Consider the following 24499-nt stretch of genomic DNA (forward strand, 5'->3'; position numbering starts at 1 on the left):
GTAGCGCTGCTGCCCCGCAGTAAGGAGACCTGTGTGTTCGCTTGCCGGGTCCTCCCTGCGTGGAGTTTGCATGTTCTCCCCGTGTCTGCGTGGGTTTCCTCCGGCGCCCGGTTTCCTCCCACAATCCAAAGACATGCAGGTTAGGTGGATTGGCGATTCTAAATTAGCCCTAGTGTGTGCTTGGTGTGTGGGTGTGTTTGTGTGTGTCCTGCAGTGGGTTGGCACCCTGCCCAGGATTGGTTCCTGCCTTGTGCCCTGTGTTGGCTGGGATTGGCTCCAGCAGACCCCCGTGACCCTGTATTCGGATTCAGCGGGTTAGAAAATGGATGGATGGATGGAAATACATATGCGCATGGATCAAACTACTGTATACTAATCCAGAACCTTCAGTTTGTATTAACAACATTATAATAATAATAATAATAATAATAATACATTTTATTTGAAAGCGCCTTTCAGAACACTCAAGGACACTGTACACAGTAAAAATAATAATAAAAGTAAGAAAATAAAAAGCAGGCAAAAGAGCAGGTAATTTACAAGATCATAAAACATAAAAACAGTTCCAAGATAGGAAAATGGAGAAAGTTATGTGGGATAAGCTATTTTGAATAGGTGAGTTTTTAGTCTAGACTTAAAAAGAGAGAAAGAGGTGATGTTTCTTATTTCAGGAGGTAGGGAATTCCAAAGTCGAGGAGCAGAGCAACTGAAAGCCCTGCTCCCCATAGCGGCAAGACGGGGGACAGGGACAGAGAGAGAAAGAGAAGAAGAGGATCTGAGACACCGAGATGGGATGATGATCTGTACCAAATCAGAGAGATATGGAGGAGAGAGATGATGAATAGCCTTAAATGTATACAGAAGTATTTTAAAATTAATGCAATATTTGACCGGAAGCCAATGGAGCTGCTGGAGAACAGGGGTGATGTGGTGAATAGAAGGGGTCCTGGTGATAATACGGGCAGCAGAGTTCTGAACATTATTATTATTATTATTATTATTATTATTATTATTATCTCAGGCTACTTCAGCCAAGAACATTTTTAATCTCAATATGCATCAGATATGAAAGGGATTTTCAGAGAAGGACTTGAACAGAAAATATCACAGTATGCAGCAGTTCTAAAAGCATTAGCAGATTTTCAGAAGATATCTGTACTCAAAATGAATTTGAATAAAAGTGTGCTTTTTCCAGTGAACTCTCTAGCATATAATATTAGACTGTTCACCTTCCCATTTATCTTAGCGGAACACTTTAAATAGCTAGCGGTAACTATAACAAGTAAATATAAAGTTTTTTTTCAACAAAATTTCACTGTTTGCATGGAAAAAATGAAGATGTGAATAGATCATCCACCATTCATCTCACATTAGCAGGGAGAATCAACATTATTAAGATGAATATCCTTCCCAAGCTGATGCTTCTATTTCAAACCATTCCTAATATACATTAACAAATATATTTTTAAAAAAATTGATTCAATCATAACCTTATTTATTTGAAATTTGAAACATCTACACATCCAAAGGGTGAATCTGCAATGACCTAAAGCAGAAGGGGGAATGGCATTATCTAATTTTGAATTTTACATCTGGCCGGCAAATATACAGGCCATAAAGACCTGGACATTGACACAAATTGATGAACATATACAAGCGTATTGTACAATGGTATAAATACTTGCAGTACCTCTCTATAGTCTCTGCTCTGTGCTTTAGTAAATATAAAATATCATCAATACACTAATAATCCAATTGCCCTTCATTCACTCAGAATATGGAAGCACTTTAAAACAGAGCAGCTCTTATCTGTTGCACTTCTACATGACAACCATGTTTTTCTACCCTATCAAACATACACAATATTTAATAATTGGAAAATGTCTGGGATTAAAATAGTTAGATACTTGTACATTGTGGTGGACGGCCAGGGCCCTTGTCCAGCTGGGACGCCTGTATACTGGATAGGCCAGGGGAGAGAGGGTCTTCAGGGTTTTATCTCCCCCAGGGGGATAGAGGGCAGCCCCCCCTGGGTTGCTACAGCACCACAGATTCCCACATGGTGTGCTTTCAGCTGGAATTTGCTACAACCCTGTTGGGTTCCATGGGTACCACCAGGGGTTGCTGCAGAGCCTGCACCACCCTTGTACGTTGGGTTTCCGCCATGCCCAGAAGTGCTGCTGGAAGAAGATTACAGGACACCTGGAGCACTTCTGGGCACCCTATAAAAGTAGCCAGAGTTGGGAGGTGGAGAACAATGCTTGTGGAAGGAGGAGTGCAGACGGACAAGTGGCAGAAGAGAGAGAGAGAAAGGAAGAAAGTCTTTCTGATTATTGTGCTTGCTGGACTGTGCTGTTTAAGGTGGGAAATGAGGGAAAAACGATTCCCACAGCTGAATAAAAGCATGTTGTGTGCTGGAGTGGGCCACATGTTTTGGGCCTGCACCAAATTAACATCATTCTGGACCAAAATCTTTAAATGCCTTTCAGACAGCCTTGGTGTCACAATCGATCCTAACCCACTAACCGCTGTGTTTGATGTGAAGTGGAGAAGGACAAACAAACTGTATTTGTCTTTACGTCACTGCTAGCATGTAGACTTATCTTGCTCAACTGGAAGAATCCTAATCCACGGCTTTTAAGTCAGAGGGTAATTGATGTCCTGTATTATTTGAAAATGGAAAAAAAAAATCAAATTCTCACTTTTTGGTGTCTGTTCAAAACATTTTTAAAATGTGGCAGGATCTAATCAATAACATTTTAGAATAAACTTCTATATCAGGGAAAAGCATACTCCTCCTTCTGTCCTTGCTGCTTCAAAGATTTATTTTGCTGGCTGTCTCTCCTCACTTTCTTTTGGGTGGGAGTTGAATTTTAATAATAATTCATAATTATTTACATTTATATAGATTTTTGGTTCTGTTAAGTTTGATTTGATTATATGGAGTGTTATTTGCTTTTAATAAAATTTAAAAAAAAAAAAATATTTGCATTTTCCATACCATCGCAACTTTTTCTGATTTGGGAGAACAGAAAAAAAAAAAAAAACTCCAGAGGGCTAGAAACAAAAAAAAAAAAATGTGTAGGGGCTCCAAGGCCATGAGACCACCCAGCCCTCAGTGGGCACTCTATCTAATATCAATGCTCTAAATCAGCTCTCCTGGTTTACAGAATTCACGTGACAGAATTTGATGATGGTGGTCATGTGGACTTCTGGCCTTCATTCAATCCAGCAATGCAGGGACAACATGGTGCCCTGATAAGCTGGTGGTGGTGCTGATCACCACCACAGAAAACTGGGAAAAAGAACAGCAGAGAAAAGTATGAAAAAGTATAGATTGCAGATCTATGATAAAAATGATAATTCAATGTATATACAGAATATCAGAGTTGCACTAAAATGAAGCTCTGAGAAAGCCATGTTAAAGTAATGAGTTTTAGCAGTCTCTTAAAGTGCTCCATTGTATTAGCCTGGCGAATATTCCAGATTTTAGGTGCATAACAGCACAAGGCCACCTCACCACTTCTTTTAAGTTCAGCTCTTGCAGACACTCATTTGAAGATCTAAGGTTACGATTTGGAGTGTAAAGTGAAAGGCATTTCGAAATATAGGCTGGAGCAGATTATTTAAGGCTTCGTAAAACATAAGCAGCATTTTAAAGTAAATTCTAAATGGCACAGGTAACCAGTGTAGTGGCATCAAACTGGAGAGATTTCACAAAAGATGTGAAAACTACCCAGGCACTATAATATAAATGCTGTAAGATATTTAGTCAGCGTTGATGAAAACGCCCTTTCATAAAAATGATATTAAATGTTTCAAAATGTACATTAAATACAGTAATTGCATCATAAATTGAATTACTGGTAAGTAACAAAGAATAAATTGATTAATTGGAGTGCTATGGGTGTAGCTGCACGAAAACGGCCAAGAATGGATTTTCATTTTGGTTTAATCTCATTTTACTATATTCAGACTACTATATAATTAATAATATTAAGATCTATTGAGAACTTAATTCAAGTGTTTTCAGAATTTGTTGCTTTCTGTTTTGTTCAACTATGCTCTGCATTTAAATGTGTATATATTCTGGCCTTTTACACAGAATTATGCTATACAGGAATAAATTGACTTGATATGGAAATTGTTTTCATGTTTTTATATGGCAAACTTCCTCTTTAAAAAAGAAAAATTAGGTTCTTAAACTGATTACAGTATATTACTCTGTACACAGTGCTGAGAAAGAACAAGCAATAGAGTTGCAACCCCATAACAATAGCATCAATAAATGACCAGTGAAGAAAAGCAGCAGGCCCTGATGGCTACCCTGCAGAGTTTTACAAGAAATTCTCCGCTCAGCTAGCTCCCCTCCTATTAGCAACATTTACAGAAGCCAGAGATAAGCAATCTCTTCCACAAACCTTTCGCCAAGCACTAATCACTGTCTTTCCAAAACAAAATAAGGACTTATTACAATGTGCATCATACAGACCAATTTCACTTCTGAATAACGACGTTAAAATACTCTCTAAAATCATAGCTAGAAGGATGGAGAAAGTGCTCCCTCAATAATATCACAAGACCAAACTGGATTTATTAGGGGCCGACACTTATCTTCAAATCTTCGACGCCTGTTTAATGTAATATACTCACCAACTAAATCAAACACCCCAGAAATATTATTATCATTGGATGCAGAAAAAGCATTCGACATGATTGAATGGAAATACCTTTTACTATTTTGGAGAAGTTTGGGTTTGGCCCGGACATTTGTGCATGGATTAAATTACTGTATACTAACCCAGAAGCTTCAGTTTGCATCAATAACATTTGCTCAGACTACTTTAAACTAGAACGTGGCACAAGACAAGGATGCCCTTTGTCACCACTGCTGTTTGCAATTGCCATTGAACCACTGGCAATACATTGTCGAAATACTGATCAGATAAAGGGGATTAGCAGAGAAGGACTGGAACAGAAAATCTCATTATATGCAGATGACATGGTACTGTATATATCGGACCCAGAAAATTCTGTGCCTGCAGTCTTAGCAGCACTCACAGAATTTCAAAAGCTCTCTGGTCTCAGAATTAATCTGAATAAAAGTGTACTCTTTCCGTGAATTCGCAAGCATATAATATTAGATTAGACACCCTTCCTTTTATCATTGCAGAACAGTTTAAATACCTCGGGGTAAACATCACAAGTAAACATAAAGCTCTTTATCAACAAAATTTCGTCGTCTGTATGGAAAAAATTAAACAAGACTTGCATAGATGGTCAACCCTTCATCTCACACTAGCTGGAAGAATTAACACTGTTAAGATGAATATTCTTCCTAAGCTCCTTTTTTTATTTCAAAACATACCAATATACATTAATAAATCGTTCTTTAAGCAATTAGATTCAACAATAACCTCATTTATTTGGAATTCTAAACATCCACGCATCAAAAGAGCGACCCTACAAAGACAAAAGGCAGAAGGTGGCATGGCTCTACCTAACTTCCAGTTTTATTACTGGGGCAAATATACAGTCGATAAGAACCTGGACACAAATAGAAGAACATACACAGGCATGGACCGCAATAGAAGTAAAATCCTGCAGTACTTCTTTGTATTCCTTGCTTTGTGCTCCAATAAACACACGCTATCGGCAATACACTAATAACCCAATTGTGCTACACTCACTTAGAATCTGGAACCAATGTAGAAAGCATTTTAAGACGGAGAAGCTTCTTTCTGTGGCACCCTGCAAAAGAACCACCTCTTTCAACCCTCACAAACATATGCAGTTTTTAATATCTGGAAAAAATTTGGAATTAACTTGCTTAGAGATCTTTATATAGACAACGTCTTTGCATCCTATGAACAATTACGTTCCAAATTTAACATTCCAGCTACAAATTTCTTTCACTATCTTCAAATCAGGAACTTTGTTAAACAGAACCTTCCAGATTTTCCTCATCTTGCACCCTCATCCACGCTGGAAAAATTATTGCTCAATTTCAAGGAGTTAGACTCCATCTCTACAATATATAAAATCCTTTTACAATCCCTTCCTTTCAAAGATCCAAGAGGACACTGGGAAAATGACCTCTCAATTAATATATCAGAAAAGGAGTGGAAAGTAGCAATGCAGAGAATTCACTCAAGCTCCATATGCAAAGCATACAATTATACAACTCAAAATTATATATCGAGCACATCTGTCTCGACTAAAACTCTCCAAAATGTTTCCAGGGCATGATCCAACCTGCGAACGTTGCAACCAAGCCCCAGCCTCACTAGGTCACATGTTCTGGGCCTGCTCCAAATTAACATTATTCTGGACAAAAATTTTAATTACCTCTCAGACAGTCTTGGACTCACAATCCCTCCTAACCCATTAACAGCTGTGTTTGGGGTTCTTCCAGAGGGTCTTAAAGTGGAGAAAGACAAACAAATTGTGATTGCATTCACTACACTGTTGGCACGCAGACTTATTCTGATAAACTGGAAGAACCCAAACTCTCCTCTTTAAGTCAGTGGGAAACTGATGTGTTATATTATTTAAAATTGGAAAAAATCAAATACTCAGTTAGAGGATCTGTGCAGACTTTTTTCAAAACATGGCAGGATCTAATCAGTAATATTTTGAAATGATTTTATAAAGCACAGAGAATTTGTTGATTTAGGTATTTTTAAAAGCCTTAAATTTTACACCGTTTGGCTTGCTCTCTCTCTCAAGGGTGGGGATCGATCTGTTCTTAGCATAATTCTTTTTTTTTTTTTTGTAAAAACTTGATTGCTATGTATTGATTGTAATAAAATTAATAAATAAATTAAAAAAAAAAAAAAAAAATAAAAAATAAATGACCAGTGAAGGCTGAGTGTGGAGATGTGGCTGTTAAAAGTGACCTTACCGTGGTCTGCGTGTGCACGGGTGTTAGATCTTATTTGAGTCTGCAATCTGCTATCTGCTGTGACTAGTAAGCCATCAGAGGAAAATTAAGAGCAATATATCCTGAGAATGTTATCAAGTGTACTGTATACGTATGTTCACCTGAAGCTGTTCGGCATATATAACTCCTGAGAAGAACAGTAGGTGCACTTGGACTACAGGTGGAGTATGCTATAAAATAAGCAGTACATATTAAAGTTATAGTTAATTTACAGTGATCACTGTAAAAGGAAGAGACTCGACATACGTAGAAAAAGGTTTGGGGCAGCTACCTGTATAATATTCCTAGCTGCAAAGGATTCTTTAAGTTCAAATTGAGATGTTGATAGTACGGAGTCCAAAACAGAACTGATCAAGGTTGGAAAAAGATGGAGGTTTTATGTGGTCATACAGGAAGTGATGTAGGGTGACCGGAAGTGATGTTTTCTTGGCATTAGTCTTGGCGACAGAACTGGGAGTGACGTTCTTCTGGGCGCCAGAACCAGAAGTGACGTTCTTGGTTCAGATAGGTTTTCCCACGGCTGGTCTGAAGAGATAATAGCAGAAGGTTTAGTGCACTCTGACTCCTGCTGCCTGGCGTAGAATTACCTTTACTTGGTCCACACAACGTCCTCCTACTCGCACGTGTTTGACATCACATGCATATGCGCTGTATATTTTTAATCACAGATTTGGAATGACAGCAAACTGTCTTTTTACACAATCATGTTCAGTTTGTTAATTTCTACTGAATCAAGCTTAGCTGACTTTTGACTGCTGCACACTTAGTTTTAAAGATTATTGGCTCTCTCTTGTAGGGTTGATCAACTCCAATGGAGACGACTGGAGAGAAGTACGCAGGTTTTCACTCACCACTCTGCGGGATTTTGGTATGGGAAAGCACAGCATTGAAGAATATATACAAGAAGAGGCTCAGCACCTGGTGGAAAATCTACGAAAAACTAAAGGTACGACTTGGAGAAGTTTCATTGTTCAAAAAAAGTTATTAGGAATGAGTGTAACATGTTTAACACTGTCTGAAAATAAATAATAAACAAATTGTGAATACTCTTTAAATTGGATTAGATAAACTTTGTTAATCTCAAGGGAAAAGTCAGATTAACAGAGCAGTGGAAAAATAAAAAACAAAGATACACATTCACAGGACAAATAATACAAGCAATCACTCGATTGATATTTCTGCTTTAATAGTAATTTCTCTTAATAGAAACTACGGGGCTTAGCCCCCTGCTCGCTTCGCTCGCCAACCCTCGGGCCGTCGCTACGCGTTAGCCACTTTGCGGTTCAACCACTTGCATATGGGCATGCAGATGTACAATTTAAACAGATTATTTTCATGGGAATTGTTACATATGCATAATAGAACTAACTATTTTATATTACAGTCAGTAATTAACCGTATTAAAAAATAGTAAAATGTAATAATATTTCATGTTGCATTAGAGTTATTTGTTGCATTATACGATTTTGTTCTGTTTGGATTTGAAATTAACACGCAAATACTTTTTAAACTTACACTTTTACTGTAAAACTTCAGTAAAAAAATATTTTTTGAATTAAATTTTCGTCAGCATCGCATTGAATTTTGATTCTTTGTTTGGACTTACATCATGACAACGCAACGTACAGTATAACTCCCCGTGAGTGAATTTTGTTTCTTTCTATCTAATAAATAAACCAACTTTTTCGAATGATTTTCTCTGTGATTTATTAATTGTCTTTGCAAAAGCTATTCTACCAGGAAACTGTTAATGTTTTAATATAAATGGCATATCAAGATCTCCTTTGGTGTCTAATGTTATCCACGGGAGATGTATTACATCACCTTTCTTGGATACATCCTTCTTTCAACAGTAATTCGGGCAGTGGAAGACGGACGGTGTTAATGGTTGTAAATATTCTTCGGGACATTGTAAGTTGTTGTTTTCATCTTCCACACGATCACCACCAATTATTTTAGCATAGTCTATTGATACGCGTTCAACCAATTTGCCATGTAACTGATCAACAATTTTCGCATTAATTCATTTGACTTCATCATTTCTCGGTGCTAGGATTGCCAGTGTACTCATTTTTTCTGTTGATAACCCTTCGTGATGAAATTCTTCAAAAAGATTTGGACATAATGAGTCGTCTTTTATTGGGAACTTAAAGTGAGGAAAACGTAAAAATTTAGAAGAGCTAAGAGAGCAGGAACTGTATTTGTCAAAAGCATTCACACGGATGAGAGGTGAGAGGGCTGTGTACGTGGTTGAATATGGTTGAGAGGAGGGCATGACTTGAAAAAATCTCATGGCCAAAGTTTCGTCTCACGGGAAATTATCTCTTTGAAAAAGTCTCGTCTCAGGATTTCCTTTTATAATAGAGAGATAATATTGGTGTTCACAGACATCACTTTAGGTCTCTTTATTATTACAGGAGACTGCATCATCAGTGTTATGAGATAATGTTATTAATATGAAATTTCTCTGCCTCTTATGGACTTTGGTAAATGTCAACCATCAAGAAACAATAAAAGTTCCAAATGTCATCCTCTGTCATACTCTTTCTACTATATTGTGAATAGCAATTCATCGTACACTAAAAACAATTGCATCTAGTTTCATTGTGGCTTACTGTATCTTTATCACACTTTGTAATGATAAGCAGCTGTGCAATAATGTTGACTTCTTCAAAAATGTAAGGTTTATTTTTGACAAATTGTAGTGTCACCTGTTCATTTCAGTTATTGTCACGTGTACACTGTGTAATGAAATTTCTGTTTGCACATTTGACCAACAGGAAGCAAGCTGCTGATGTCTTAGTCCAATGGCAAGAATCTTGCTCCATTGGTTATGCAAAACATAACATCACATAATAATAGGTAGTTGTGAGCAAAGCAGCTGAGATCCCTTTTGCATGCTGTTTCACAAAATTGAAGCTAAACATCTTCCATCCATCCATTTTCCAACCCACTGACTACGAACACAGGGTCACGGGGGTCTGCTGGAGCCAATCCCAGGGCACAAGGCAGGAATCCAATCCGGGAAGGGTGCCAACCCACCGCAGGACACACACAAACACACCAATGTAGAATCGCCAATCCACCTAACCTGCATGTCTTTGGACTGTGGGAGGAAACCCACGCAGACATGGGGAGAACATGCAAACTCCACGCAGGGAGGACCCGGGAAGCGAACCCGAGTCTCCTAACTGTGAGGCAGCAGCGCTACCACTGTGCCACCGTGCCGCCCACTAAACATCTTTCTGCTTGCAATTTGACAAAATGCAAAGCTCACCACTAAGGTGGTTTTGGAAAAAGTATTTTGAATATCCAAATGAAGAAACATACCTTTTTATGGCTTTGGCATCACTTCTGAGAAATGCTCTGGTCCAAAAAAGGATTCAAAACTGTCTTTTGGAAATTTGTAATGGCTCAAATACAACCTACGAGAAGATGTACTCTTTGAGAAAAGCTATAGTCCGGTAAGGAAATTAAATTTTTATCCAAATTAGATGGCAAGAAAGCACAGCAGTCTTAGATGAGATGCCACTTTGGCCTTGTGCACACTGGTGTCCTCCCATCAGCCCCAGAACACTCCTGCAGCATGATGGGAATTGTAGTCTCTGTATCGGCACTGATTTTAGGGTTGCCCCCTCTCCATTACAATCCCACTCCTCAATATGTCATATACCCTGTGTTTATAAGTTGTATCAGTGATCACACACATGCAACATTTGGTGAGCTCAGTCTTTTTTTGCATGACTGATGAACAAACAAATTGTTTATGATTTTATTTACATAGATAAGAAAGGCTCTTTTGCTGTCACCTAATAAAATGGAAGAGACCAGGCATGTTTAACCTTGTCCTACAACGTATTCAACATATATTGGTAACAAATTAGTGACTTGGTCAGGGGCTCCACACACAATATTGTGGCATACTGCCCTCTATTGTCACTGGCAATGACAGAAATGCTCACTTCTGCTTGTTCTTTAGCAATTTGGACACAATACGAACAAATGCCATGAAACATTTCAAGGATTATTCTTTCATCTAGGTGAGATCACTGATCACTCTTTGTTAAAAATTCCAATTCGGTGCTTGCAGCAGCTTTGCCTATTTATCTGACAAATGATATTTTGGCATTTTATGTTATCAAAGAACTAATGAGCTTCTCCTTGTGAGCAGGCACTAAGTATGCGCTGTACCTAGGAGGCTTTAAGGAGGCAATAAATGGTTTATTATTTTTCTTCATTACGTTATTGGTTGACAGGTCACTTCTTGAAATACGAGGTGTTGCAGAAAAGTAATGAGACTGGCAACACTGCAAGCGATCTGGCAACGCTGCGCTGTTGTCCTTGATAAGGCACGTATATCAGTACCCTCCCATAGCTCAGTGCAAGTTTCAACTCCTTCCGTTAACTACGAGATTTTTGTGACTGCTATTAGCGAAGTTGTGTTTTTGGTTGTGCGTCACGCAAAATGGAACAGCGGAATTTGGAGCAACGTTGTGCCATTAAATTTTGTGTTAAGCTTGGATAATTCTTATAAAGACGTCCTTGAAAGGCTCAGAAAAAGGGTCATTCAAGTGAGACCAGACATTGCAGACAAATGGATGCTCCATCATGACAACGTCCCATGTCACACTGCCCTCTCCATAACAGAATTTTTGGTGGTTCCCCAGCCCCCTTATTCACCTGACCTCAGTCCATGTGACTTTTTCCTTTTTCCTAAACTGAAAAATGTCCTCGAAGGACGTCATTTCGGGACTTTAGAAAACATCCAAAAGAGTGTAACGGACATGCTGAAGACCATACCGGTTGAAGACTTCCAGCGCTGCTACCAACAGTGGGGACAACGTCTCCATCGGTGTGTAGCTGCCCAAGGGAACTACTTTGAAGGGGATAACATTGATGTTTGAAAAAAATAAAAACTTTGGTACTTTCTGTACTTTCTGCCACACCTCGTACAGCTGTCAAGAAAAATGTTTGCACTTGAAAAAGATAACTAAGGAGATTTTCGCCTTAAGAGGTTTACATTAAAACCATAGTGGTTAGTCGAACTTGTTCAGACTGAGGTAGGAATAGTTCAAAGTTTTCGTATTCAGTAGAGAGAATTTCCACTAATCTAATTAAAAAGCTTTCATAGGTGCCAATAATAGAAAACAGTTTGTTCTTTGAAAATATAGCTGGAAGCAAGTATTAACCATTCGGCATACACATCAAAACGTTTCTACCCAAGTAACCACATTTTAGGCCAAGTTTCTAAAGTAAGCCTATTACAAATTTAAGAGTTATTTCTTAAGGATTATTTCTGACCTGTCCTATTTATTTATTGCTTTATGTCACAATTTTACTAGATAGGTAATCAAGTACAACTGCATTTCCAGCACCTTCATATCAATTCGATACTAAACACATCAATTGTGGTCTCTAAAGTGTGCTATTGAACCAAACTGAAATGTTGCCTGTGAGTTAAAAAAATAAGAAAAATCTATAAATATGTATACCTGCTACCTTCATATCAGTCACATATTCTATGTGCGAGCGTTCTAATGTTAGGATTGTATTGTTCAGGTTGCATTTTGCCCTCTTTTTATTCACAAATGTAATCTAATCTCAAAATTCTGGATTTGAAATTATGTCCTATTTGTAAGATATATAACTTTTTTTTTCCTTTAAGTGACTTAAAGATATGGCTGTATCACTTTTCTACTTATCTACCCTAGTTTTATTTCTGTAGGTTCACCCTGCGATCCCACTGTTTTTCTGACTCCAGCTGTGTCAAATATTATCTGCTCCATCATGTTTGGAAAACGCTTTGAATACAGTGATGAAAATTTTGCCCACTTATTGGATATCATTAACAAATTTACATATCTGTTCAGCTGCACTTCTGTGCAGGTACCGGTATAAATTTTTGACTTTTAGCCTAAGACTTTCCCATTCCTTTTATCACATTTATTTATTTTTTATTTTTTTCTTAAGATGTACAACATTTTTCCAAAACTCGTCAGTTTTGTGCCTGGACCCCTCAAATCTACTTTGGACCTACATGCTGAATTTATGCAATTCCTTGCTAAAGTTGTAGAGGAACACCGAGAGACACTGTGTGCTGACAGCCCTCGAGATTATATTGACATGTTCCTCATCAAAATGAAGCAGGTGAATAATCAGAAATTTGATGAATTGATGCCATATGCATCTCTAGCACCTCTCCAGTTTCTGCAGATAATAAATGGGTAGTTCAAATTTCCTCATTTGGTTGGGTCTGAAATGCAGAAATTGAGTAGAATATCTAGTAAATGAGTACTGTAGACATCAGCAAAACCAAAAACAAGAAAAGAATCAGTAATGAAGAATAAGGAGAGAACAACTAGGTAGCCACCACCTGCTAAACTATTCCCTTTTTTAGGTGTCTTGCTGTTGCGTCTCTAGTGCGCCTGTTGTCACTTTCATTTACACAAAAGCAGGTGAAGTTGATTCACGATCGCGTACATTAACTGGACAGATTGATGCTTGAAACGTGGACTGTGATGTTTAAGGGTTCTCTTAATTTTTTGAGCAATATACACTGTAGCGTGAGACCCTTGCCCGGCTGGGAGGACCAGGGGAGCAAGCGTGGCCAGAGCGTTACCTCCCCTGGGACACTAGATAGCAACCCCCTGGGTTTTAGTAGTGCCTCAGACTCCCACAGGGCTTCATGGGAGTTGGAGTGTGGTGCAGCCCTGTTGGTATCCTCAGGCACCACCAGGGGGTGCTGCAGCAGGAGCTGCTGAGGCCTTATGGGCAGTTCTTCCGCCACACCCGGAAGTGCTCCCGGAAACGAGTAATCAAGCACCTGGAGCACTTCCAGGTGTGTTATAAAAGCAGCCACTACTTGGGGAGACAGACTCGGGAGGAGGAAGACCCGAGGAGTGAAGGAGGAGAAGTAAAAGAGTAAAAGAAGGGATTCATTGCTTGTGCTGTGCTTGTGCCGGGACTGTGTTATACTTGTGGAGAATGGGGAAGGGAAAAAGAAAATAAAATCAAAAGGTGCATTGGACTTGTGTCCCACGCATATCTGTATTGGGTTCAGCTGGTGGTGCCAGCTTGGTGGGCCACAACACTATACTGTATGGCCAAATGCATGTGGACACACTCAAAATTGAGTTCAGGAGTTTCAGCCAGAACCAACATTAATAGGTGTATAAATCAAACACATAGCCGTGAAATCTCTATTGACAAACATTGGCAGTAGAATGGATCATAAAGAGCTCAGAGATCATTAACGTGGCACTGTCATAAAAGCCATCTTGGCCACAAGTAAGTATGTGAAATGTCTGCTCAGCTAGATCTGCCTTGGTCAACTGTAAGTGCTATTACTGTGTAATGGAAGCATCTATGAGCAAGAACAGCTTAGCCACAAAGTAGCAGATATACCACATAAATGTGGGGACACATACCACAGTTCCAAACTGCCTCTTGAAGTAACCTCAGCACAAGAACTGTGGATTGGGAGCCTACATGAAAGCTGCACACAAGCCTAATATCACTGTGCACAATGTCAAGCTAAGATGGTTTAAATCATAAATTAAAATAGGTGCACGTAATGTAAAATGAAACTTTTTCAGGATCTTTTCTTTATTTTAGAAGATACCTGGTGTTTTAGTTTTGCTTATTTGCTGATGATACTCAGATTTTGCGGAATAACAAATCCAAAGCAGTTAAGGTAATATACAGTAGATGTGTATCTGAGCTTTTATTTTAGAAGGACGGTTCCACTGCTCTTCTTTGTAAAAGTTTTTCAATTCCAAAAGAGGAGCACTGCCAAGAAAACACCATGGGGGTTACTAATTTAATTATCATATACAAATTTTTCAGGGTTATCTTAGGACACCTGTAAAGAAAAGCCAAGCAAAATGACACCTTATATTGGCTAACTAAAAGGATTTCAATATGCAAGCTTTCGAGGCAACTCAGGTCCCTTCTTCAGGCAAGATGTAAACCTGTGTATAGCAAGTTTTGAAATGCTCCTTCTTAACTAACATTTATGTTTTCTTAAGGAAATGAATAATCCTGAGACACCTTTTCACCACACTAACCTGTTGCAGTCCCTTTTGGATCTCTTTCTGGCTGCTACAGAGACCACCAGAACCACACTGCAATTTGCATTGCTGATTTTAATTAAATATCCTCACATTCAAGGTAGGTCAATTAAGTCTCCATTCATAACCTTCTAAATATTCATGTGAATTCATTAATAATCATGTATCCTGATGCTTTTGAGTTTGCCTTTTTTATTATACCATATTATTCATTTTACTCGTAAAGAGTTGGATCATCTGTTAGAGTTTGTTTCTTGATTTAATTAGAGAAAATTAAAAAAGAGATTGACGAGGTAATTGGCCATCAGCGTTCACCTACCATGGTGGACAGAAGGAAGATGCCTTATATGTGTGCAGTTATGCATGAAATCCAGCGGTTGGGTGATCTGGTCCCAATGTGTGTGCCACATGCGACCACTGAGGACACCCACTTCAGAGGCTACGTGATCCCAGAGGTGAGCTGCTTTTTCTACTCTGAAAGTTAACAAAGACTGACCTGACAGCTTTGTCTTGTCCCATGACTTCCTTAATAAATTAAATATTGGGGATATTAAATTCTTAAAATATATATACCTTCATTTCCCATGCCAACACATCCATCATAAAATAGATTAAATTGGATCTGTGGAAATTTTAATCTGCGTAGTAAATTTCCTTCGGGAATAAAGAACCTAACTTGGTTGGAAGAGAGCCAGTGTTATAATCAAACAAGTTGATCATCTGAATTAACTTGACTTATAATTTGAAAAGCACTGTGGGCGATCACAAGATACTCAAACGCTACCCAGCTCAACTATTTAACTTCTATATAAAGTAAATGGACTTTCATTTACATTTTTTTTTCCCAATTAATCAGACAAGTTATTTGGTAGCACATGAAATAAAAAGTTTTTAAAACATGGTGAGAGCAGATAGCACTGATATTAATATTAAGCTTACCTTGTACATATTTTCCAGCTTGCACATCTTTTGGTGCCTAGCTAGTAAATAATTGCTGGTAAAGTGTGTTAAAGCACTTTCATGGAATTCTGTTAGGTTTACAAGGTCTTTATTGTCACATATACTGAGCACAGTTACTTGCATGTGCTAATTATTTATTTAGTATTTTATTAATTTTATTAACATCAAATAACATTCCATATAAGCAACTCAAGTTTAACAAAACTGTTTTGAAATAAACCAAAGCCTGCCCATGAGATACAGACCTAGGTCAGCAGAGTAAAACTTTAATAATAGTAAAAATATGTAAATAAATAAATGAATAAAAGAAGAGGGGAGATAATCCACTTCCTCAATTTAAATGCTTATTCTAAAATGTTATTGATCAGATCCTGACAAGTTTTGAAAAAGTTTTGTACCAATCCTCTAAGTGAGAATTTGATTTTTTCCATCTTTTCCAACTAGATAGTATATAACATTGGTTACGCACTGACTTAGAAAAGGAGAGTTAATATTCTTCTAGTTGAGCAAGATAAGTCTACGTGCCAATATTGAAGTAAAGACAATTTCAGTTTGTTTGTCCATCTCCACTTTAAGCCCCTCTGGAAGCCCACCAAACACAGCTGTTAATGGATTAGGAGGGATTGTGGCACCAAGGCTGTCTAATAGGCATTTAAAGATTTTGGTCCCAACGTATGGCTTAATGAGGCTGGAGCTCGATTGTAGCGTTTGCAGGTTGGATCTTGCCCGGGAAACATTTTGGGCAATTTTAAGCGAGACAGATGTGCTCAATATATAACTTTAAGTTGAATAATTGTATGCTTTACACATATGGAGCTCGAGTGAATTCTGTGTATTGCTGCCTTCCAATCTTTTTCTGATATGTTGAGTGAGAGATTCTTTTCCCATTGTCCTCTTGGATCTTTGAAAGGGAGGGACTGTAAAATGGTTTTATATTTTACGGAAATGCTGACTGAGTCCTCAAGACTGATCAATATTTCATCAGTATTTTCATTGCATGTGCTAATTAACATGGGACAGGAAATATGAACTGACATTTTGCGGAGGTTTTCAGGGACACATCAGAAAAGAGTCAAAAACTAAACATGCATAGCCTGCATTATCAGAAAGACATCCTTTCTATTTTTCTCTCATTCATCATCTCTCATGTTGTTTTCTAAGCAGACAAAAAACATGGAGGTTGTTTCCGAATTGCTAGGTAGGAGTGAGGCCTTTCTGATGGTTTTGCCTGGCACATGGGTCAACATCTGCTGTCGCTAAATAAGATGTTATATTTCTGTAGAATTTGCTTGTAATTGAGATTCCCACAGGAAAGTCCTGATTGAATTACAATTAATTATTTGACTAGGATATGCTAACACATCTATAGATTTCAAAAAAAGCCCTCATTTGTTGACTGCCTAAGTAAGGTAAAGCCTTGTTTTAAAACCTAACATTCAGCCAATGTGTGTATCCATGTTTTGTGCTGGCAACACTTACAGTACTTCTGGAAAGTATTCACAGCGCATCACTTTTTCCACATTTTGTTATGTTACAGCCTTATTCCAAAATGGATTAAATTCATTTTTTTCCTCAGAATTCTACACACAACACCACATAATGACAACGTGAAAAAAGTTTACTTCAGGTTTTTGCAAATTTATTAAAAATAAAAACACTGAGAAATCACATGTACATAAGTATTCAAAGCCGTTGCTCAATACTTTGTCGATGCACCTTTGGCAGCAATTACAGCCTCAAGTCTTTTTGAATATGATGCCACAAGCTTGGCACACCTATCCTTGGCCAGTTTCGCCCATTCCTCTTTGCAGCACCTCTCAAGCTCCATCAGGTTGGATGGGAAGCGTCGGTTCACAGCCATTTTAAGATCTCTCCAGAGATGTTCAATCAGATTCAAGTCTGGGCTCTGTCTGGGCCACTCAAGGACATTCACAGAGTTGTCCTGAAGTCACTCCTTTGATATCTTGGCTGTGTGCTTAGGGTCATTGTCCTGCTGAAAGATGAACCGTCGCCCCTGTCTGAGGTCAAGAGTGCTCTGGAGGAGGTTTTCATCCAGGATGTCTCTGTACATTGCTGCAGTCATCTTTCTCTTTATCCTGACTAGTCTCCCAGTTCCTGCCGCTGAAAAACATCCCCACAGCATGATGCTGCCACCACCATGCTTCACTGTAGGATGGTATTGGCCTGGTGATGAGCGGTGCCTGGTTTCCTCCAAACGTGACGCCTGATATTCACACCAAAGAGTTCAATCTTTGTCTCATCAGACCAGAGAATTTTGTTTCCCATGGTTTGAGAGTCCTTCAGGTGCCTTTTGGCAAACTCCAGGCGGGCTGCCATGTGCCTTTAACTAAGGAGTGGCTTCTGTCTGGCCACTCTACCATACAGGCCTGATTGGTGGATTGCTGCAGAGATGGTTGTCCTTCTGGAAGGTTCTCCTCTCCCCACAGAGGACCTCTGGAGTTCTGACAGAGTGACCATCGGGTTCTTGGTCACCTCCCTGACTAAAGCCCTTCTCCCCCGATCGCTCAGTTTAGATGGCCAGCCAGCTCTAGGAAGAGTCCTGATGGTTTCAAACCTCTTCCACTTACGGATGATGGAGATCACTGTGCTCATTGGGACCTTCAAAGCAGCAGAAAGTTTTCTGTAACCTTCCCCAGATTTGAGACTCGAGACAATCCTGTCTCAGAGGTCTACAGACAATTCCTTTGATTTCATGCTTGGTTTGTGCTCTGACATGAACTGTCAACTGTGGGACCTTCTATAGACAGGTGTGTGCCTTTCCAAATCATGTCACATCAACTGAATTTACCACAGGTGGACTCCAATTAAGCTGCAGAAACATCTCAAGGATGATCAGTGGAAACAGGATGCACCTGAGCTCAATTTGGAGCTTCATGGCAAAGGCTGTGAATACTTATATACATGTGATTTCTCCGTTTTTTTATTTTTAATAAATTTGCAAAAACCTCAAGTAAACATTTTTCATGTTGTCATTATGGGGTGTTGTGTGTAGAATGCTGAGGAAAAAAAATGAATTTAATCCATTTTGGAATAAGGCTGCAACATAACAAAATGTGGAAAAAGTGATGCGCTTTCCGGATGCACTGTACATAAGTTGAGTAAAGCAAAGTCTTTCTTCAAAGAGGAGACCTTTGTGTAAAGCCTCTGCAACACAGAAAACAGCTGTATTACACATTAGCTGGTGCCACAGGACATGTCCTGCTTCCCCTAAGAAGCTATGTTATTTAAGGTAAGCAGTTTATCTCACTGGATAAACTGATCAATGCACTATCACATAGTCTTTGATAATGTCAACAAAAATGAAACATGGGTCAAGAAAGAGCTTTGCGTTTTAAAAGGAATGTCCAGTACGCTGCATCCATCATAGTTTTTCAATACATCTCGATCAAAGCCGACAGCTTCATATTAGACCTTGCTCTCTTAAATCCCACGAATTGGAGAAAAACTCCTATTTCATGAATTAATGTTGTAGCATGAGCTGTGTTGTGCTTGACCAGCCTGCCCTCTAACTGCCAAGTTGATTCTTCGGATTTAAGTTCTTTCCCCAGTGCAATATTAATGCTAATTTATGCAAAAATACAGTTTTTTGCTATTAAAAGACAGAAAAACATGACTCTTTCCCTGTAAATTGACATCAGAGTTGAACTTCCAGTACCTTTTGGGGATTTCTGTCTTGAAAGGCTAAATGACGAATAGTTATATTAGCAGAAAATGTGTAGTGTGTAGTTCCTCCCAGAAGGTAGGATGACCGTTGTACATGCCAAATCTATAACTTTTATTAATGTTTGGAGATGTCATGCAGATAGATGGGCTAGATAAAGTAAACCATATCTCCAGAAGTATTTTATTCTTTTATAGCTTCAAATTCTTCCTGAAATAAACCTTAATTTTTTGAAATGCAGGGTACCATGGTGATGCCATTGCTGCACTCAGTCCTGCATGACAAGATACATTTTAAGTCACCTTATTCCTTTGATCCTGGACACTTTCTGGATGATAATGGATGCTTTAAAATGAATCCTGCTTTCATTCCATTTTCCACAGGTAAATTCATGTTTTGTGTGTTTTCTTTGAGAACCTCAGCTGTGTGACTTGTAAGCTTTCCTTCATCGGTTTCACATTAGTAGGTTTACGAAGGTACAGTATTGCCTGGATATTTTTAAGCCCTCCTAATCATGACACACTTTAGGTGTACCAGAATTTTTCTAACAGCTTGCACAACTGTATGTTAATTTCTCATGACATTTTCCAACCTGCTTAATTCAGACCAGGGGAGTTTTTAGTTGGGTGCTGGAGCCTATCCCTGCTATTATAGGGCATAAGGCAGGAGCAAACCCTGAAGAGGGTGCCAGTCCATTACAAGGTGAGCACACACACTAGAGCCAGTTTAGCATTGCCAGTTCACCTGACCTGCATGTCTTTGAACAGTGGGAGGAAACCCATGAGGACAAGGGGAGAACAGGAAAACTCCATGCAGGCAGGACACAAGACATGAACCTTGGTGTCCTTACTGCAAGGTAGCTGCACTACCACTGCACAACCTTTATATTATATTCATTTGATTCAAGTAAACTAAAATGCTTAGGTACATTTTACATTAACAAGACCTGGGTGTCGTGTTTACATTCTTCACAGACAGTAATATCAGTCTACACAGCACAGCAAAGTGTTTTGGATGTTTCCTGCAGGAAGTAGGTAATTCTACCGTTTATGGTGCCATCTACTACAGTATTCATGGCGTCCTTGCCCTTTAGCCTGCCAAGCAGTCCTTTTTTAACAGGTTAAGACTTAAACTGTTTGTTTGTTTGTTTGTTTTATAGCAGGGGTCCTTATTTAGGACTCTATTTATTTATACACACACATATTTAAACTCACACGATAGTCTGAACACACACACCAGAATGACTAATAAGAAAGAAAACTTGTAACATGGCAGTCACTATTACAGTGAGGCATTATGCAGGCATATTGGAGTAGGTATGAAGAAGCCTCCAGTAGGTTTTCTTGACAAACTTTATTTTTTTTACTTTACGTTTTATTGATTTTATTAAAATCACACAACATTCCATACAAATAGATCAATTTTACAAGAATTGGATTAAAAACAAATCCACCCCCACCCCCGAGAAAGAGAGCATGGGCATCCGAATAAAACTTAAACCTAGTAAAAATAAGTAAATAGATAAATTAATAAGTGAATATAGATACATGGAGAAGAAAAAGAAAATGGGGAGAGAATCTGCTTCCTCAGTGCTTTAAAAGCTTATTCTAGAATGTTATTGATTAGATCCTGCCATGTTTTGAAAAAGTTCTGCACAGATCGTCTAAGTGAGAATTTTATTTTTTCCAGTTTCAAATAATATAAAACATCAGTCACCCACTGATTTAAAAGGGGAGAGTTAGGATTCTTCCAGTTTCGCAAAATAAGTCTACGTGCCAAAAGTGTAGTAAAGGCAATCACAGTTTGTTTTTCCTTCTTCACTTTAAGCCCATCTGGAAGCCCACCAAACACAGCTGTTAGTGGGTTAGGAGGGATTGTGGCACCAAGGCTGTCTGAAAGGCATTTAAAAATGTTGGTCCAGAATTATGTTAATTTGGCACAGGCCCAAAACATGTGACCCAGTGAGGCTGGAACTACAAACTTCTGCTAAATAATTTTTTGGCTGGAAGTCCTCAGTGTTAGTGTGTGAGAGAGGATGTGCAGCATTGTTCATAATGGACTTCAGTTTTGTTTTAATTCTCTCCATTGTTCCAGGGGGTTAAGAGTGCATCCCATAACTAAGCCTGCCCTTTTTTATTAGTGATGTTACTGGCCCAGCACACCATAGCATAGGAAAAGCACGCTGGCCATCACAGAGTTGTAGAAGATGTGAAGGATGTCACCACCCACATTAAAGGAACACAGCCTGATCCGGCCAATCTTATATAGTAGCGTCTCATTGATGTGGATCACCAAGTACTTGTAGGGGAGTATACTACCACTACATCCCCTCCTTGAATAGTGACTGGACATTGAGGCTCCTGGGTGCAGCAAAATCCAATAACCAGTTCCTTGGTTTTGCTGAAGTTTAGTTGCAGACAATTCTTTGTGCACCAAGAAACAAACTTCTCCACCTGACTCCTATACTCTGTTTCATCTGTCCATGCTGAAAATCAATAAGGATTTTTAAAGAAAAATCATACCTGTGCTTTATTACTGTGGGCTCACACAAATCTGAGGCAGGTAAGGAGTGTGTACCTGTGTACCTCTGAACTCTGCAATGTCAAATCTTTCTTTGCTACCATTAACACAAACTGCAGTTCTTGCTACATTCTGCATATAATCTAGCAAGAGCCTTGAGTTATTACATCATTTTTTTTTTTTTTTGGTTTATGCATTTTCAGGAAAACGAGTCTGTTTGGGTGAGGGCCTGGCACAGATGGAGCTTTTCCTGTTCCTCAGCACCTTATTGCAGAATTTATCTGTGATGGCCACTGTTGATCCTGAAAGTCTCAGTCTTCTTCCACGTGCAAGTTCTTTCATAAAGGTCCCCCAGCATTATAAGATACTGGTCAGTCCCCGTTAACAAAGACACTGAATTGTACAAATCATAACTTTATATTCCCATTTTCTATACATTATTAAAGGTGTTTTCTTAAAATGTGGAGGCATGGTATGAAAATTGTATTTGAATCAAGTAGATGAGAGACTTAGTACAAGTGTAAAGTGAAAATCTGTTGTAACAATGTTGTAAACAAGACAAAGAAGAATTTGTTTACATTGATAATCCATCATTTTTGGTGATTGTGGTGGTGATCTTAATTGTAGGTTACCAGTGTGGTATTATGGTTACAGTGCTGGATTATAACCCATTAGTTTGCTAATGAATTGAATAGGTCTCTCAGAGTTCACAATGTACAAATATAGAAATGACCATAACACCAAGTAAACATGCATTGAGGAAACTTACATTGTCATGGCTGTCTGTTGTCCGACATTGACGCTGCCCAATTATCTGTCCATATGGAAGGAAGAGCATGCGCAGAGGAGATACTGATGACCTTCACCTGGCTACTGGTGTTCAGTTTTCTGACCAAATTGTCAGAAACAGACTCCATGAGGGTGGCATGAGGGCCTAACGTCTTCTAGTGGGACCTGTGCTCACGGCTCATCACTGTACTGCTTGATAGATAGATAGATAGATAGATAGATACTTTATTAATCCCAAGGGGAAATTCACCTAATCCAGCAGCAGTATACTGATACAAAGAAACAATATTAAATTAAATCGTAATAAAAATGAAAAGAATTAAAATAAAATAAAAAGAATTAAAATAAAATAAAAATATTAAAATAAAAAGAATTAAAATAAAAATAAAATATTATGTTAATATTTTATATTAAATATAAAATATAAAATGCTTGATTGGCATTTGCCACATAATACACGATTGGCAGCTTCACCCTGGCACCCTGTTCTCTTCACAGATGAGAGCAGGTTCACTGAGCACATGACAGATGTGAAAGAGACAGGAGACTCCATGGTGAACATTATGTAGCCTACAACATCATCCCGCATGACCAGGTTGGTGGTGGGTCAGTGACAGTCTGGGGCGGCTTATCCTTGGTGTGTCCACATGTTAGGCAACGGTACCCTGACTGCTGATGAAATCCTGAGAGCCATTGTTAGACCTCACACTGGTGCAGTGGGCCCAGGGTTCCTCATGACAATGCCCGGCCTCATGTGGCCAGAGTTCCTGGATGATGAAGGCACTGATGCCATTGACTCGCCCACATGTTCCCTAGACCTGAATCCAATTGAGAACCTCTGGGACATTTTTTATCTGTGAATTTTGACGCCGCCAGTTAGCACCACAGATTGTCCAGGATCTCAATGATGCCCTGATTCAGATCTGGGAGGAGATTCCCCAGGACACCATCTGCCGTCTCATCAGGAGCATGTGAAGGCGCTGTCGGGAGTGCATTCACACTACTGAGTCGCATTATGAGTTGCCATGATGAAATTCATACAGGTTGAATCAGCCTGTGATTTCAATTTGTGACTTTGATTTTCAGTGTGATGTTGAATGCAGCCCTCAATACAACCTCTCTTACGTCATTTTGTTCTCAATGTATTACACGGTGTTACTCACTAAAGGTTTTCCACTTGAATATTTTGTACATGGAGCTATCCAATGTGTGATTTAAGTGTTCCCTGAATTTTTTTGAGCAGTGTAGTTCTGGATTCAGCATTTGACAGCCTTAACCTAATACAAATATCTTCAGCCAAACACAATTCCACAAGAATGCTTAGTACAGCTAACTAGCCTTTTGGTACCTCTGCAGATTCCACTGGCAGTAAATGGAAACTGTGTTATGGGAAAAAAGCAGTGAAATGATTTATAGTGTGGTGTAGGAATACACATCTTAGTTCTTTCTTTAATATATGGCATAAATGTATTTCTTATTAAAGTTTTTTTTTTTTTTTTTTATACTACAATCCACATTTAATTTGCATATTATCAC

General features: G+C 38.7%; 1 protein-coding gene across 4 annotated transcripts in view; it reads left to right on the plus strand.

Annotated features, from left to right (window-relative positions):
* The window catches only part of LOC120538769 (cytochrome P450 2B19-like), a 46071-nt gene extending 23133 nt beyond the window's left edge, over positions 1-22938 (plus strand). For all 4 annotated transcript variants that reach the window (XM_039768229.1, XM_039768231.1, XM_039768230.1 and 1 more), the window contains 7 exons: positions 7740-7889; positions 12669-12829; positions 12914-13090; positions 14971-15112; positions 15280-15467; positions 19896-20037; positions 22378-22938. In XM_039768229.1, the coding sequence (XP_039624163.1) occupies positions 7740-7889; positions 12669-12829; positions 12914-13090; positions 14971-15112; positions 15280-15467; positions 19896-20037; positions 22378-22559 (1142 nt within the window). In that variant the 3' untranslated portion in view covers positions 22560-22938. The remainder of the gene's footprint in view (positions 1-7739; positions 7890-12668; positions 12830-12913; positions 13091-14970; positions 15113-15279; positions 15468-19895; positions 20038-22377) is intronic.
* The last annotated feature ends 1561 nt before the right edge of the window (positions 22939-24499 follow it).

The sequence above is a fragment of the Polypterus senegalus genome, chromosome 11 (genome assembly GCF_016835505.1).
Source record: "Polypterus senegalus isolate Bchr_013 chromosome 11, ASM1683550v1, whole genome shotgun sequence".
In the NCBI taxonomy this organism is placed as follows: domain Eukaryota; kingdom Metazoa; phylum Chordata; class Cladistia; order Polypteriformes; family Polypteridae; genus Polypterus; species Polypterus senegalus.